The sequence below is a fragment of the Saccopteryx leptura genome, chromosome X (assembly GCF_036850995.1).
Source record: "Saccopteryx leptura isolate mSacLep1 chromosome X, mSacLep1_pri_phased_curated, whole genome shotgun sequence".
Taxonomy (NCBI): domain Eukaryota; kingdom Metazoa; phylum Chordata; class Mammalia; order Chiroptera; family Emballonuridae; genus Saccopteryx; species Saccopteryx leptura.
The window spans coordinates 124,856,488-124,875,106 of record NC_089516.1 but is presented as its reverse complement, the minus strand read 5'-3'; the positions used below and the strand labels follow the sequence as shown (position 1 = coordinate 124,875,106).

Here is an 18,619-nt window from a genome sequence, read left to right as displayed (position 1 = left end):
CTGAGCAGCGCCTCCATGCCCCATCCAAGCCTGGGGATAAAGGGATGTTCTGTCTTACTGAGGAAGCAGGTGCAGTCGCCAGCCCCAGGGAGGAGCCGGGAGGGCGCTGCCCAGGCACGCTGTGGGTTCTGCGGGCCGCGCAGCAGAGAGGAGGGAGCCGGGGGACACTGGTGTGCGTGTGTAGGGGAGTTACTGTTTCTGTCACTGACCTGCCTGATGTAGGGGGGCGAGTGCCAGGCGTCAGCCTCCCCTCATCACACCACGAGCACCCATCCTCTGAATGTTCAGGAGAGCAGTTCCCATTGGCTGCTGCTGTCGGTTGTGTTTGGCTGGCCAATGGGGAAGGCCAGCCGCGGGAGAGGGCCATACAGTGGGTAGGGGGAGGGGGGAGCTAGTGGTGACAGCTCCAGCAAAAGGGGACTTTGTTTCCGGGATTAACCATTCCAGGCCCAGTGCAGGGATCTTGGGAAAAGACGGAAACCTCACAATGTCTTGCATTCCCGAGCCCTCCATACAATTATAAGTTCTTCCAGAATGGTGGAGTTTCAAAAGGAATTGAAAACTCCTAGGAGAGTTCACCCCTCTGCAACTGAATGTAGAAAAGTGGTTGGGTCTAATTTGCCAGAAACCCAGATTATGCTTGGAAGACGATAAATGAACAGAACTTTCTTATGGTATTAGGGAGCAGCTTCCCCAAGCTTACAAAGCATCACACATCTTGGTTAAGACCAGTATTCCCTCTCCTGAAAGTGATTTGCAGGTTCAGAATTTGTTGGAAATAGCTTTACTGAGGTACAATTTACCTACAATAAAGTGCACCCCTTTTGCGTTTGCTTTCAAGACTGTCTGGGCCCACTGGCTGGCTCAGTGGATAGAGCGTCGGCTGGGTGTATGGACGTCCTGGGTTCGATTCCTGGTCAGGGCACACAGAAGAAGTAACCATCTGCTTCTCTCCCTCTCCCTTCCCCCTTCTCTCCCCTCTCGAAGCCATTGGCTCAATTGGTTCCATTGTCCAGCATCGTTGGCCAGGCGCTGAAGATAGCTCACTTGCTCTGAGCATCGCCCTCAGGCTCTGAGGGTAGCTTAGTTGATTCTAGCATCAGCCCCTGATTGGGGTTGCTGGGTGTATCCCTGTCAGGGCGCATGCGGAAGTTTGTCTATCTCTCTTCCTCTCACTTAAAAAAAAAAGTATCCGTTCTCCCACGTTTCATAGGAGTAATATTGATATATGCCAATGGCATACATATGAGTTATTTGTTGATGTCACCAAGGTCAGGGATTCAAGTAGTTTATGTGAGTTATATTTTATTTGTATGTGAGGCTGAGCTGCAGAAGAGGCAAACGTGGCTAAAACCATCTCCTTTATGAGAAAAACAATTCAGTGCATCAGTGATAGATCTGTAAGCAAGCTGGAATGCAATTGCTCAGCCAAGTCCAAGTTATACAAAATGGCTGGGAAAATGCGGTCATCTAGTTAATAAGCTTTGGACCTGAGCTAGCAGATATATTTATAAGTAACTCTTTTACCATATATGTAAGTCACCCATTTCTAAAACCCTAGATTATGCTATTCAATATTGAAACTGTCTCAAGAAAGATTTAATCTTTGTTGACTAAACCAAGGTCATAATTATGGATACCAAATCCCATTTTATAATGTGACTAGCAATTATGTTTTTTTGGGGGAGTGTTTTTTTTTTTTATTGGCTGATGTCTAGGCCATAGTTTTCAGCATCATTCTTCTCTATTTTTTAAGCTAAACCTGGTACTCATTATCTACAGAAGAGTAGCTATTAAAAAGAGGGGAGGTAACAATTAGGCATATTCAATAGATAGAGTGGAAAGAAGTTTTGCCAATTCATAGCCACAACTAATGGTAATTTTCTGAGGTATAAAAAAGTATATCCATATAATAATATTATTTACACATATACTTCCAGCAAAAACTTGTCCCTGAGTCTGAGATTTCACATGATATTTGTAAGATGGAAACAGTAGTTCCTGAAAACGTGTCTCAAAATGTGCTCCATGTGCTAATACAAAATGTTTGTTACCTCTGTAGGGTGAGATTTGGGGGAACTTCCACTTATATTTCTGGAGTTAGTTTGATGTATGTTTATTGCTTTTGCAAAAAAAAGATAAAATATAATTTTAAATTAAAAGGACAAGGAAACTACCTCATTGCATAAATTAAAAATGCAGTACAATGTCTTTTGTTAATTGTGCAAAATTAAATGACTGTCTTTCAAAAATACCTGGTTGTTTTCATAGGTACCTTATCATCATGATTTCGACAGTATTTCCTGTTACAAATTTCTTTATGGTTCAGGCTCACAAGGCAAAAGACACGCCAATTTCAAGTTAATGGGCAGAGGGCTGAAACTCTTAGGTGGAATCAGCCCTGAGAAACTGCGCCTCTGCATATTTATTGAGTTCCAAAAGCCATAGCTCAGCAGATAAAACTAGAAAGTTACACAAGCCTTTTTTCCCATCCGTATCATCCCCAACCCTGAACAAGGACACAAGAGGAGTCAGAGTCCCAGAGCTTATCAATCACAAAGGACATCTGGTTCTTGGAGGCATTCCTCTAAGAATACTGCATACTTGCATTCAAGTAACCCAGGCCAGTGTCTCCCCATGGCTAACATACTCCAAGATCTTTTGTCTCCAAGTAACCCTTGCTCTGCAGTTAACTGCTGTTTATATTTGTGCAGCGTCATCTCCTACAATTTCCCAAAGCCTCTTTCACCAACAGCCATGATTAACTTTTTATTTAATCAATCCACGTTTATTATTGGCTTTTAGAAATAGCAATAAATATCAATCTCAGCAAGGCCTTAAACATGTTAAATAAATATAATTTTTACCTTATTGTGGAATTGATATTTTCAATATTTATTACCTAAAGCAGCCCTAGGTAAAAAGTCACCCACCGCTTGTACTTCTTAACATAACTCTTAATGAGTAAGGGAATACTGGATCATTTTCACCCAGAATAGGCTGCTTCCTGAGTTAAACTACCTAAAACAATGCCTTTGTAATTTCATTCTCCACCCATAGTCCACTAAAAAACAATAATACTATCATCCCCTACAAGATTAGGGTCAAACTCTTTGGCTAATTCAAATCTGGCCCCACTTTATTAACCTGTGCTTATTTACTTCCTAGTAACATTTTCTTCTGAAAGTGTGCTGGGTTTTGTTTCTTTTATGTCTCCAAATCTTTTAATTTAAACAGCATGATGCTCTCTCCAAGGTGTTTTAGAAATATTAAACTTCCTGTCGACCCTGTGAGATTGATAGATAAGGAAAGTGAGGCACAGTTTAGTGACTTGCCCGGGTGGCAGAGTCAGATTCAAACTGGGGCCGACTGGGTCCAAATTAACTGGTGTGTAATCACTAAAAATATTTCCTTTGACTTTAGTGTATTCACCATCTGAAGTATCATTCCTCCTCCTCCACTATTTGAATTTTACTACTCATCCTTTAAGACAGGCTCAAGTAATACTTTTTTATTATTTCTTTATTTGAGAGAGAGAGAGAAGCATCAGTTCTTCGTTGCAGTACTTTAGTTGTTCATTGATTGCTTCTCAAACATGCCTTGAAGGTGGGGGGTGCCTCCAGCTCAGCCAGTGACCCCTTGCTCAAACCCGAGACCTTGGGCTTCAAGCCAGCAGCCATGGGATCCCTTTGATGAGCCTACACTCAAGCTGGTGACTTCGGCATTTGACCCTGAGACTTCAGTGTCCCAGGCTGATGCTCTTTCCACTGCGCCACCACCAGTCAGGTTCAAGGAATACTTGTTGCATAAAGTCCTTCCTTAAGTATCCCATATTCTTTTCTCTTGCTCTGGACACTACATCACATTTTTTTAAAGATTTTATTCATTTTAGGGACGGGAGAGAAAAAGAGAAAGAGGGAGAGAGAAAAGGGGGAAGGAACAGGAAGCATCAACTCCCATATGTGCCTTGAAGGCAAGACCGGGTTTTGAATCAGCGACCTCAGCATAACAGTGTGACCTCAGCATAATAGGTCAACACTTTATCCACTGCGCCACCACAGGTCAGGGGCCTATCTTTTTTTTTTTTTTTTTAATGACCAGTATATGTCACCTCCCTAACTAGATAGCGATCATTTCCTACACTTTTCATAACCCTCATATTGCAAATGCTCAATAAACACTTGTTAAATGAATATATAACCCAAAACTTTGAGAAAAGGCATATGTTATATTTTGCATACAGCCAAAATTTATTTCCAATCTAGCTTACAACTGGTAGAGTCAAAACACCTATTTATACTCAGTCCCGCACCCTACTCCTCCTACAACTAACTCTTAAAATCCTGTTTAGGAATTATCTTACAGAAAGTCTGTGAAGCACGAACGGTTTGTGCCAGCATCCTGCTCTCAAGCACGGAAGAGCAGTAGCAGGAGACTACCCGCAACACCTAATACAGCATGTAGGAGTCAGAATTGCACAATATAAAAGCGACACGGGGAAAAAGAACACGGAATGAATACTAGCCCTTGAAAGGGGTTGGGTGGGAAAGTGCCAGCAATTTATAAAAGATGGAAGTCCAGTCTGAAACTGGGAAGCCAGGAGCCCCCGCTCAGACCTATGGTAAGATGAGAAGTGGAGTCAAACCAGAGAATCTGGAAGGCTTAGTACTTAGTAGCTTTTGGCCTAAAGGAAAAACAAAATAAAACAAAACTTAGTGCCGGGGCCAAGTCTTGTGAAGTGCTGTCATAAATTCCCTCCATCGACACAAAGCAGCACCCGCCACAACAGCCAGGAGAAGCGGCCCCATAGATCCCACCTAGGATAGCTTTCTGAACTCGCTCAACTGAACACACAGCCACGGATTTACAGAAACTTCCGAGCAAGCCCCGCGGGAACTTTGTAAGCAAGCGAGTGGACGGCTAGGTGCATGCGCAAATCTTCTCCCTGTGCAGGCCAATCACAATGCGGCGCTGAGGACTACGCCTGCGCAGTAGGCTTTGGGTCGCGCTTCCCCTTCCCCTGCTCGAGCAGGCTTGCTGAACTGTCCAATGCCCACCCGGGGCCGAGAGGAGGAGCCTGCGTGGAGTGCGTGTGAAGAGAGCGGGGGGCGGGGGGAGTGGGCCGGGGCCCGAGGTGTTTGACCCCTCTGTTGGTGCGTGAGAAGAAAGGAAGGAGGAGGTTCAGAATAGCGGTTGCAGAAATGTTCCGGTGTGGAAACCTTGCAGCGGGCGCTTTGAGGCAGAAACTGGCGCCCTTGGTGCGGACAGTGTGCGTCCGAGGCCCGAGGCAGAGGAACCGGTTTCCAGGTGACTGACCCATCCTGGCCAACCCCCACCTCGATAGACCGAGAGCCTGAGCTACTGTGGCTCCCATTGCCTCGCAGCTCTCCCGCCCCCCAGCCCCCGGGAAACACTGAACACACAGTCGCGTGGATCCCGAGTTGACGGGCTGCAAACGAGTTTTGCGAGCCATGCCGACCTGACCTTCAAGGGAATTGAACCCAGTAGTTGGCTTGAGGCCTCTTCCCGGGAGGGTTTGCTGTTCAGGGATAGCTGAACAGCTGGGTGTCTAGTATTGTCCAGTGCCACCTCCCAGCCGTCTCTTGTCCGCCTTTTTAGAGCAATGAGGTGAAGTAGACTTTGTCATTTATTGATTGTGTAACTTGAAACAGGATATTTAAGCCCTACGCCTTAGTTCCTTCTGTAAGTGAGGGCATTGCCGGCTCTTCCTTCCAAACTCCAGATGAGATCCATAGATGAGTGCCCTGTGAAGCAGAAACAGTGCATTGCAAGTAAGGACACCAGAAGAGTCAGTTGACCCAGAATTAATTTGAGGTGTCTGGTCCATGTAATTCTTGGTGGTCTTTAATGCTTCAAAGAAAGAATTTGCAGAACACATTGTATTTGCCCTCCATGAAATTGTTTTTATCAAATTGTAGGGCTGGAAGAGATGCTGTGGTCAAGTTCAACCCACTCATTTTATAGATAATAAACCGAGGTACAGACAGGTGAAATTTTCTTGCCCACGGCCATGTACTTAATTTAATTAATAGGTAGAACAAAGGACAGTTTGCCAGTCCTCTAGGCCCCTAATCCCCTTGTCTCAACTCCACACTGCTTTCTAAATTTCAGTCTCAAGGTTAAGATTGAATCCAGTTCCCCTTCAGCATTTGCATCAGATATCTCTAAATTTATCTGAGAATGTCTTGTGCCTGCTCATGTTCCACCGGCACAATTTCATGGAAGTGAGGAATTATCCACCTGTAGGAAGTGCAGGTTTATTTATTTTTAAATCAATAATCTTAGATTGATCCGAGGACCTTCGTGTTTGCAATGTCAGAAATTATCCTTGAGACCTTTCCACAATGGAACCACCATCTGGGTGATCTAAAATAAAAAGTGGAAAAACATTTTCCTTATATTGTTATCTTTAGAAATGTGCATTTGAAGTTTTTCCGGTTGCTACAGCCTCGTTTGTGATGTCATGTGTATGTGTGGGTTTGTACAACGAAATGAGGGTACTCTATGCAAGTTGCACAGAAATTTAGGTAGCTGAAGATTTTCATCCACATTGGCCTTTCAAATTATGTACTTATTTGATTAAAACACAAACTTTTACCGTTACTCTGAGGTCTGACCAAAAGTTCTCAGCAGTTAAGTATGGATTTCTGAAGTTAAATGAATTTATTTGACATTTGAAGGTGGTTTGTGATATTAGAATTAGTACTGAAAAATTAGACTCAAAATGTTTTTAATTTTCCAATGGATACATCCGTAAGAAGGTAGTTTGCTGTAGAATGTATTCTGACTTCTTTATATATCCATCCATCTCTTTATATATACTTACTCTTTGCCTTTTAGCCAAGCACCAGACTATAACATCATATACTGTTAGAAATGGGTGGGGCTGAGGTTCAGTTTCAAAAAGAAATAACTCTCATTTTATGAATTTACTCTGTTTTGCAGCTTGATTACAAATTGCTTTGAATCTGATTTCTTTTTCACATAGTCCCATCTACCGTATGTTTTTGTGTAGGTGGGGAACAGGCATTGTTTGTTTATATGCCATTTCCCTCCCCTTTTTTTACTTCTTCCCCCTCAGTTCTTTGCCAGGATGTTAGCAAACTTTAAACCTACCTTGAAATGATCTCGTCCACATCTGTCACCATTGTCAGGTTCATTTCCATTTTATGGTGCATTTTTCCTTAAAACCATAAATGCTTTGATTTCTTTATTTACTTTATTTGGATGTTCTGCTTCTTTCTAGAAATGATGGCAGGTGATTAATAGTTACCACTCTAAGTCTGCATTCAACACTAAAGAGCAGATAAGTAGGAGATATTTTCTGTTCTGGAGTCTTGTATTCAGTTAACAGACATTGTGCTGCCTGTGTGATCAAACTGATCACTGACTCCTGACCTGAGGGTCAAATGTTTGAACATTTTTCTCTACTCAGAATCCTTCTCACCTCCTTAAAACAAATTGAACTCATTGTGGGTAGAGATTTCCTGGGAACTGCCAAATGATGCTCTTTTTTGAAACCTAGCAGATGAGCCATTTCCCAATCTTTCTGCTGAGGCAGAGCTTTCTAGAAGATAACATTTGGCAAGTCATTGTTTTCTGCACCCAGTTAATATGCTACATTTTCTAACATTTTAAGGGAGTTACTACATATTGTAACTTCTAGATCATTCCAAAGTTGCCTGGTCATATAAATTGAGGCGAAGGTGGACCCCAAACCTACCGATGAGAATCTCCAGGAGAGAGGCCTGGGAATTTATATTTTAACAAGCACCTTGATATAATTCATATGATCAGGCAAGTTTGGGAAATACTGTTAATGAATATTGATTCTTTTATTTCTCTTCCACTGACCTAAGGATTAAAAAACCAGACCGAGTGACCTTGAGTCTTAAGACTTACACCAAACCCATTTTCTGATATTCAGAATAGTAGCAGCCACTTTCCCCTCCTGAACTATGCACTGCCTGAAGACAGGGATTATATACCCTATTTATTTTTGCGTGCTCAACATTTTGTACAGTCTCTGGCATGGGGTCAGTTCTCAGTGACTGAACCCTAGTACTGTAAAAGACTTAAAAGACTTAACTTTGCACAACAGTTTTGTTTTTTTTGTTTGTTTGTTTGTTTTTTTGGGGTTTTTTTGGTCATCTGAATAATTTTTCCTTTGGTGCCTTTTTTCAGAGTGGTGCACACTCGACTATAGTCATACTATTCTGACTCTTCTAAAATTCCAGCAAGGCTTGATGCTAAAAAAAAAAAGAGGCTGATAAAGGTAAATAAGTGTTGGGTTCCATCTAAAGAGGCACCTACCTACAGTAAACAAACCATCTAGACTTGTCCTGAGTTTTATCCATGTCAGAAAAATTGGTTTGGCATTCAGAAGACAAGACTCAAGAGCATTAGATTTCTCTATTAGAGATTCCTATGTGCTTCAGTTGTGTGGATGTATTTCTAGAAAAGGCTTCCAGGAGTATAGAAAAACAGGAAATTATGAAATTACAGAAATGAACTCAGTATTGATTTAGTTACTATTCTGATGCTAGTCTGTGGTATTTGAGGTTACTGGTTTATTATTAAGAAACCTGAAATAAACAGGATCTGGCTAAAACTTCTTTGCAAAGAATTCTTCAAAATGTTTATTCCTTATCACTAGAATTGGGAAGAATTTCTAGTTCCTTCATTAACTCAACAAATAGTTATGAAGCAAACACCTTTCTGTTAAGCACTGTTGCTCCGTGTAACAATAATTCCAGAATTGAATTCTTGCACAGTATAGTAAATGTAGACAATATAGTATTAAAATTATCAGACCTGCTAATAGACTAGATCTTAATTATTCCAACCACTAAAAAGAAGTGATAATGTGACGTTATAAAGGTGCTAATTATCACTACAATGGCAATCATAATGTATAAAAAATCAAATAAGGAAAGAATTGACTCCTAAGTGTGAGGAAGAAAGTGCTATCTCTGTTTTGGTGTGACAGAAGAAAATCTAAAACAAGTAAACTGATGCAGGAAGGAGAAGTCAAGGACTAAGTTGGCTTTCCCACGTTAGTAAGATAAGTGAAAAGGCATCTTTCAGTCGTGATAGAAAATTTCCTAAAATTCTGAAGCTCCAGAAGTGGGGAGCAATGTAGGTGTAATTTTATGGGTAAAAGAAAATTAGTAGGAAATATCAACAATCATATAATACTTACCAACTTTTACAAAATTAAAGTCACTTTGTAGGTGTGTAAAAAGTTGCTTTGTTAATGATAGTAATATTGTATTATAGTTCTTTAAAAGCAGTAGTTTAAATGTTAACCAGTTTACTTTTTAAAGAAAATTTATTAAATTTTTTGGGCAATGTTGGTTAATAGAATTATACAGGTTTCAGGAACACAATTCTACAACACATCATCTGTATCCTGTACTGTGTGTTCACCACCCAAAGAAAAATCAGTTTTCTTTTAAATGTTCTCTTTTGGGGCGTACTGAGGCAAAAACTGCTGAACTTTCTCAAATCTACACTCTTAGTTTTATCAGTTTGTGAAAAGCAAACAAAAACAGAATAAACACATTTCTATTATATTAAAATAAAGTTGTTGCAGTTTCTGAATTTAGGATCTTCTAGAGGAATAAATGGAACTGTAAAAAACATTTTATTTTCAGTAAACAAACAGGGTAGAGAGGGGGACAAAACTCACTGAGATGGAACTAAACTTGAATTCATTGCACTAAACCACATGGAACTGTTCCTACCCAGTTTCATTTTCTAAGCACTGTGTGTTGTCAGTTTCTTCTTATGTTTCATTTTAATGACCTTCTGAAAATCAAAAGCTTGTCCAGATTGAGAAAAGTTTCCCCACCCTTGCACTTGATTTGCTATTTTTAAATTTAAACTATTTTATTTCATGTGATGGAGGATTCTAAAGCAGGTAAGAAATGAAAACAGTAAAAAAATAATGGTTATAGCCCCAAGAGTATAGGTCCATAGTCTATAATTCAGAAATCAAAATAGACTAAAAATCAGGGGTTTTTTTGTAATTTGTTTGCCAGTAAAATTTGACCTGAACTGGAAAGAGTCTACTGGAATCTTTTGTTTATCCCATTCAGTGTGGTTGATATCATAGAATCATTAATGTGTGTTACTGTGGGTTGCTGGGTGTTGTTTACTATATGTTATATGCACTAAAGACCAAACAATTCTAAGTTCTGGAATACACAAATCCCCAAGGATTTCAGGTAAGACACTGCAGACCTATATTGGATGTGTTTTTACCCCTCTGTGCCCTGACATTGTGAAAGCAAGGAGGAAAGCTCCCTATTTCTGATCTCTAAAAGGACATAGGGAAGGCTATCACCAGTACCCATTCTATAGGCCTTTTAAAGCCTGATCAGACCAGAAACATATTTTCCTGCATCTAGACCAGTGGTCTTAAAGTGTAGGCCTAAAGCATCACCTGGGAACTGTGACAAAAGCAAATTCGTGAGCCCTCTCCAAGATCACCTGACGCAGAAACGGGGTGGTCCTGTCCATCTGTGCTTGGACAGACCTTCCACAGGATTCTCGTGCAAGTTTTAGAACCACTGATCTAGATCAGAACAGCAAACTGCAGCCCATAGGCCAAACACAACTGCTTTTAAATAACCCCTTGAACTAAGGTGATTTTTACAATTTTTTAATCTCTAAAGAAAATTTTAAAGTAGACTATTTTGGGCCGGACTGGTGGTGGCACAGTGGGTAGAGTGTGAACCCAGAGTGCTGAGGTATCCAGTTTGAAACCCCAAGAGCACCAGCTTGAGCACAGGATCACTGACATGATCCCAAGGATGCCCGCTGGAGCCCAAGGTCTCTGGCTTGAGCAAGGAGTTGCTGGTTCGGCTTGGGCCACCATTGAGGCAATCAATGCACAACTCAAGTGAAGCAACTACGAAGTGATGGTTCTCACTCTCCTCTTCTCCCTTCTTCTCTACAAATACATACATGCATACATTAAAAGTAAGCTATATTTGGGACACATGAAAATGGTTGAAAATGCCCATTTTAGTTTCCATAAGCCATGTTTTATTGGAACACAGGCACACCCATTCATGTATACGTTGTCTGGTTGCTTTTGCTCAGCAGCAGAACTGAACAGCTGCAGCAGAGACCGTATGGCCTGCAAAGCCGAAAATATTTCCTATCTGGTCCTAAACAGAGAAAATGGGTGAGCCTCTGCTTTAGTTCGGTAGTTAACACAGGAATATCACAAGCGTGGAAGGTTCTGAGACCTTCCTTCATCTGAACATGCCAGCATCCTCCTGGGGGAAGAAATCTGAAAAACTTAAATTTCCATGTGTGAGAATTGTGATGATCCCCGGGTCGTTGCATAACTGCACAGTTTCGTGTATGTCAAGATAAGCTTTGCATTATTTTGGAGGCCAAGAACCAAGTAGTTGGGGGTATTTTAAATTTTGTAACTATAAAAAATACGTCATAGACCAAAATTCTTCAGTTCGGAGATAAATTTACTTCAATTCTTTTTTTCGGATTTCTTTTTGAGCTTCAACATTTCTGTTTTTCCAGACATACTACCTTTCACACAAGACTGAACTCTATGTCTTCGTTAGATTGTATTGCAGAGTTCTATCTTTTTTAATTTTTAAACAATTTTAGGCAGGTTTTATTATTTTGTGCAAGATTTGAGCCAGCTGTTTAGATTTTTCATTAAGTGGTTGTTATAATGTCGCAGGTAGTCTGTAATGTTATAAGATAATATCTTATCTCTTCAGTCACCTCTCCGTGTTTACTGCATTTATAGTGAAGAAGTAAAGAGAGAAGTGATGAACTGCCCGTGTGTTTTCATGATCTTTTCTGGAAGCCGTAAATTTCCTCCTGGGGCAGCATTCTTAAAAACTCGGACCGCTTTAAGAGCACGCATTCTGATGTCTGTTGCATTTGTGTGTACAATTTCGATGTGTGTTTTTCTTGGTCATTTAACAGTCAATGTCACACAGCCAGTGAGCAGTAAGTCTGACTTGTACAATGCAATGACGTTTAGTCATAAACATGTATTAATTATTTTATTTTTATATGTGTTGTGTGTCTTAATAAATTGTGTTCCTTAGGCAACTTGTTCCAGCGATGGCATGTTCCTCTAGAACTCCAGATGACAAGACAAATGGCTAGCTCTGGTGCATCAGGGGGCAAAATCGATAATTCTGTGTTAGTCCTTTTTGTGGGCTTGTCAACAATAGGTGCTGGTGCATATGTAAGTAGAAAAGCAGCTTGTGCAAAGAAGCTGCCAAACAGTTCCCATTAATAGACTCAATACTAGTGTGCTTTAAAACTTCTACAACTGATTACCCTTTCTCCTTTTGAAAACAAATTGCCAGTAAACCTTCTCTAATGTGCCTACTGCCTAATCTCCTATGAGAGCCAGTTCAGGAATGACTGCAGTCTCATCTCCTGTTGACTATCTTTGCTCTTTTCACGTGTCTTTTACTGTTTACTTGAAAGCCACTGTGTTTTCTTAGATTTGACCAAGTACCAAAAAAATGTACCTTTTGTCTTGGATGTGACACACTAACCTGTGAATAAGGTCAAAATTTATTGCAGCTCCTTAGCACAATATTTGATTCTGACCCATGTGTCAAATATTGTATGGTTCCTCAGCTTGGGATAGACATTACAAACAAAAACAGCCCTCAATTCAAATATTAAGTGTTCCTAATAGGAAAGCCATCCCTAAATCTCACCCAAAGACTAAATTATAGTAGTCCTCGTATCTCCAATTTTAGAATGCAGTTTGTGTGAGGTAAGAAATAAGGCTTAACTGCTATGTGGTTACAGCACAGTTATATCTCCTTAAATTACCTTTAACCAGCTTAGTTCATCACAGGAATTATTTTGTATTTTTCTTCCTAACTTGGCAGGGTTTACTGTGACTAAGCAGATCAGTCTGAAGTTGGACCGTGTAAGGTTGAGGGAACCAACTTAGGCAACACCTGGTAACACCTTGATTGAAGGAAGCTGTTTGTTTTCTTTACTGAGAGCAAATGGTTGGACACCGTTACAATTTTAGTTCTTTCTACATTAGTAAGACAGTCAACTTACCTTGCTTCTAGATCACTAGGTTAAAAAAAAAGACATGAAAATTATTTGAATTTATCTAAATCGTCATTCCCTGACCTTACTTCCAAATGCACAAGACGAGCAGATAGCTTTTGCCAGTTGTGAATCAAATTAGAGTAAAATGTAGGTGAGCTCTGTCGGGTGACAGACTGAGGACAGAGATACTCCCCTCCGATCCTGGGGCAGCATTTGTTTCTTCTTTAGCACAGGGCAATCAAAAATGCGTCTCTGCCTTTGTGTTGATGTTTCTTCATTAATACTTAGCTCTTTTTTCTATTTCCTTTTGTTTCTTTCTTGGCTTTCTCTTCACCTACAGTTGTACAGTGTCATCACCTAAGATCCCCTTCTAGATCACTAGCGTATACAGATGCTTCTGGGAAAGATGGCAGCAGACTAGTATACTTCTTAATTGTAGGAGCAACAGTCACTGGGGCAGGAGTTTATTATGTAAGATGCTTACACTAAAATATACTTGGGGGTAGGGCGGGTGAGGCCATGGCACTAATGAAAGCTTGATCCATTCGAATACAGTGACGTTCATGGCATGTGCTTTCTAGGGATTTATTAAAGGGACATTGTCAGTCATTAGGGAGTCCTCAAATCTCATTCTTCAAACTGTTGAAGTCCAGATACAGCTAAATCCATACATTTAATGAGTATTATAAATACTCATCATCAACCTTTTCTTTATAATTTTTGCCAATTTCACAAATATCTTTATGATGCTAAATTATATTGTGCTTTAGTGCTGCATACCTAACCAAGACAGTCTCAAAAGCTAAACATTGACTAAGCAAGTGAAGATAACTTGAACACCATCCATTTTGAATCATTTGCATAAAATGATGTGTTTTTTGGGAAACAAGTACCCCTACTTTTATTGATAAAAAGGCATTTTCTTGAATGCTTCTGAGGAGGTCCAAAGAGCCACAGGCATCCTCCCCACTCACTCCTAGCTTCTCTTTCAAAGACGATTCCTTCGGCAGTGTCCCTTTTGTAATCTCTGATGTGGTCAAACTAGTGGCTGAAGTGGTATAAGCTAACATATTCCTGTAGATCACATTTTTTTGTTTTTAATGTCTCGTTTATAATTCAGAAACCAACCTCTGAGTCTTAACTTTTCCATTTCCTAGCTCTCAACTTTTCCTATAATTTCCATTGCATTCATTCAAAAATAGATTGAAAGTGTTTACATCTGATATGTTCTTAAAATTTACACCTATTAAGTCCCTGGTTTAAGTTGCTGTACTGGAGTTGGATGGCCTCCACAGAGCTGGCCAGGCAAATCTCTTGATGCAAGGCCACAAGACAGAGCCAGTCACTGTCGCTTTCTCCTGCCTTAGAAATATCTATGAAGCACAGTGCCTCTCAAGTCATTCAGTTAACTGTCTCATTGCTTCTGTATTTATCCAACACTGATGATAATAAAGCTACTATATTATAGTGGTTTCAAGTTAAATGATAAGCTTTTGTCTACCTACAGCTGTTATCTAACTATGTCATAAAACTTTATGTTAGGTTTTAAATCATTTAAAATGTGATCTGAGATGGCTTAAGTTATTTTTCTCTGAAATTGGTATTAGTCTAAAGAGAATTGTTAACTTAAAATCAGAGTCCAAGTTTGAGGATATATGGCTGTAAGTTGTTTATTGTGTGTATTAGTCTGCACTGCCTGCCATAGCAGAATACACAGGCTAGGCAGCTTAAACAACAGATTGTACTCTCTCACAATCTGTATGCCGAAAGTCCAAGATTGGGGTGCGAGCATGGCCAGGTTTTGGTGAGAGCACTCCTCCTGGCTTGCAGATGGCCACCTTCTCCTGTGTCCTCACATGGCAAAAAGAGCATGTGAGCTCTCTCTCCCCTTTACCGGCCCTATGGGACTAGAGCCCCACTATTATGACTTCACTTAACCTGTATTTGGAGTCCCAGCACCAAACACTGTCACATTAGAAGTTCGGGCTTCACCCTGGCCAGGTAGCTCAGTAGAGCACCAACCCAACACACCAAGGTTGCTGGTTCGATCCCCAGTCAGGGCACATACAAACATCAATAAGTGGAACTACAAATTGATGTTTCTCTCTCTCCTTTCCTCTCTCTAAAATCAATCAATAAAATATTTTAAAAAAGGAAGTTAGCACTTCAACATAGGAGTTTGAGAGTGATAGAAGCGTTCAGTCCACAATAGTGTTTCTTTTTTTTTTTTTTTTTTTTTTTTTCATTTTTCTGAAGCTGGAAACAGGGAGAGACAGTCAGACAGACTCCCGCATGCGCCCGACCGGGATCCACCCAGCACGCCCACCATGGGGTGGTGCTCTGCCCACCAGGGGGCGATGCTCTGCCCATCCTGGGCGTCGCCATGTTGCGACCAGAGCCACTCTAGCGCCTGAGGCAGAGGCCACAGAGCCATCCCCAGCGCCCGGGCTATCTTTGCTCCAATGGAGCCTTGGCTGCGGGAGGGGAAGAGAGAGACAGAGAGGAAAGCACGGTGGAGGGGTGGAGAAGCAAATGGGCGCTTCTCCTGTGTGCCCTGGCCGGGAATCGAACCCGGGTCCTCCGCAAATAGTGTTTCTTCATAAATCTTTCACTCATGTGCAGACATGTCCCTAATTGAAATATAAATACTACTTTAGCAATTCCTGAAGCCCTTTACTTCCCCCCACTTCACCCTCCAAAAATAAGGGAGCAGCACTAAGAATAGGAAAGAGTGTTCTGAAACGTTTGGCAGGGCTCTATACTTTAAAGCAGTGGCTTTAAAAAAATTTTCTTTGTACCACAATCCACAGGAAGAAATATTATCTTGCAACTCTTATATAACTATAAATACATAAAACTGAAAGTTTCAAAGTAATACTTACTAGCCATAATATACTCCAACAAGTTTCTATTCTCTTCTACTTTTTTTCCCCATGCTGGTCATAACCTACTACATTGATTTTATAGCCCGTGAACAGGCTGCAACCTCACTTTGAAAAACACTGATTTGAACAGCACTTCAGCTTAGATCACAAACAGGAGCTTCTGATTGGTGTGGATACAAGCGCCCTCCCTCTTTTACTGGTGACTTTTTCTAAGACCACAGCCACATCCCCTGATCTCAGTCCCATAATTCATCAGTGAGCAGAGCCAAATGACCTTTAGAATATTTAATAGTATTTAGTATCTAGGCCCCTTGCCATTGTTCAACTGATAGGATCATGTTGCCTCATTGAGAAAATGAGCTACTGCCTTTTAAACTCCTTGTCTAAGTGCCACCGTATTCATTTGCTTTAAAAGGTTGTTTCCACTGATATTTTTTCATAAATTTGTAGTTTTTCTTGACCTTATATGTAATTCATGCCACTAATTAGAAATATTTGCAAACTGAAAAGACAGAACACTTAAGGGAGAGGTAAATTTTTATTCAGTATGTCTGCAAGCTGTTTTTATATCAGAACATTTACATAAAAGCTAAATATATAAATATATATGGTTATAAATATATGACAAACCTCATTCCTGTCCTTTCCCCACCAAGCCTCAAGATGTTTCTTCTTTGTTCTTCTCCCCTGTGCTGTGAGGAGGTGGGAGAGGGCCTGGGCTATTTTTGGACATCCCTCTCAGTGTGACCATGACCCTAGCTTATTTCTCTCTTCACTCATGTTGACAAGCTTAAGCCATCTTTTTAGGTAAAAATCCCTTTCTTAAGGGAAATATGTATACTTAGAGTATGAGTAAACACTGGAGTCGTGTAAAGTATCTGATGCTAAAATAAAAAACAAACAACTTTCTTAATGTTAGTTGGATTCAGTTTATTTGATAAATTTAGTTGCCAATTCAAGTAATACCCATTGTCTTTTAACATACAGTTCCTAATTTACTAATCCATTCATATTATCTGTTGGAAGTTTCTGGGCTGATAAATGTTAGGTTAAAGTCTCAGGGTCGGGGTTTTTATTTTTATTTATTTTTTATTTTTTTTGTGTGTGTATTTTTCTGAAGCTGGAAACGGGGAGGCAGTCAGACAGACTCCCACATGCACCCGACTGGGATCCACCTGGCACGCCCACCAGGGGGCGATGCTCTGCCCTTCTGGGGCATCGCTCTGTTGCGACCAGAGCCATTCTAGCACCTGAGGCAGAGGCCACGGAACCATCCTCAGTGCCTGGGCCATCTTTGCTCCAATGGAGCCTTGGCTTCAGGACGGGAAGAGAGAGACAGAGAAGGAGGAGAGGGGAAGGGGTGGAGAAGCAGATGGGCACTTCTCCTGTGTGCCCTGGCCGGGAATCGAACCCAGGACTCCTGCATGCCAGGCCGATGCTCTACCACTGAGCCAACCGGCCAGGTCCTCAGGGTCAGGGTTTTTATTGTAGCGTGTTGCCTGATGGGCTGCTCTATGGGGGGCCCATAGAAATATTCTTAAAGCATGTTTTATTACACTTCCTCTGATCTCCAATTAATTAATAATCTGAGATTCCAATTGACATAAGGTCACTGAAATCTCTGTATTGTTGACCCTGCGAGGTACAAAAGAGCAAAAAGTGTTGTAATGACAAGTCATTTTTGCCTACTTTTTATTGTTTTTCCAATATGCCTGACCAGGTGGTGGCACAGTGGATAGAATGTTGACCTGGGATGATGAGGACCAGGTTCAAAACCCTGAGGTCGCCGGCTTGAGCGCGGGCTCACCAGCTTGAGCACAGCCTCACCGGCTTGAGTGTGGGATCATCAACAGGATCCCATGGTTGCAGGCTTGAGCAAGGGATCACTGGGTCGGCTGGAGCCCCCACCCCCAGCCAAGGCACGTATGAGAAGCAATCAATGAACAACTAAGGTGCTGCAACTATGAGTTGATACTTCTCATCTCTCTCCCTTTCTGTCTGTCTGTGTCTCTTTCTGTCTCTCTGTCTCTCTTGCAAAAAAAAAAAAGATTTCCAATAGATTTTGATGCTGTGTGTTAAAAAAACCAACTAGTCGTGATGCTAAGGCACCCTTCAATTTAAAAGGGTAGAGAAAACAGTATATTTAAAATAGCACAGGTATTTCAGCAAGGTGTTTGACCCTTAATGACTACATGAGTGTCATGAAAAGATAGACCATGGAGGAAAAGATTAATTATAGGATACAGGAGGTCATGTTTCAGGGACAAAACTCAGGACACCTACTAGGGAAACTTGTGTTGTGGCCTCCTATCCTGGACCACATACATAAGTTTCACAGCTAGTAGCCAGCAAAATCCAGAATCCCTTTTGTAAAGTTCAGCCCTCCTTAGAACTTTATTCTTCTAGTATAAAATTTTTTTCTGATGTTTTTCTTATTTCTTTATATGTACCTTCAGAATTAAATATAGTATGAGAAAAATTCTTCAAATAAACCGTAAGGAAATTTGAAACTGGAGCAATTTCATCTGCTTAACCTGTATTCTTTCCACACCAAATGTATACACACTCAATATTTTTTATGTCTTAAGAAAATAATTTTAGCCTTGGCCAGGTAGCTCAGTTGAAGCATTGTCCAG

General features: G+C 40.8%; 1 protein-coding gene across 2 annotated transcripts in view; it reads left to right on the top strand.

Annotated features, from left to right (window-relative positions):
• The first annotated feature begins 5,074 nt into the window (after positions 1 to 5,074).
• Positions 5,075 to 18,619, top strand: part of AIFM1 (apoptosis inducing factor mitochondria associated 1) — a 34,754-nt gene continuing 21,209 nt past the window's right edge. Inside the window, exons 1-2 of one of the 2 annotated variants that reach the window (XM_066357065.1) lie at positions 5,075 to 5,307; positions 13,439 to 13,569. In XM_066357065.1, coding sequence (XP_066213162.1) covers positions 5,202 to 5,307; positions 13,439 to 13,569 — 237 coding nt within the window. In that variant the 5' untranslated portion in view covers positions 5,075 to 5,201. Of the gene's footprint in view, positions 5,308 to 12,116; positions 12,260 to 13,438; positions 13,570 to 18,619 lie in introns of both variants that reach the window. The other variant, XM_066357064.1, reaches the window with a different exon arrangement.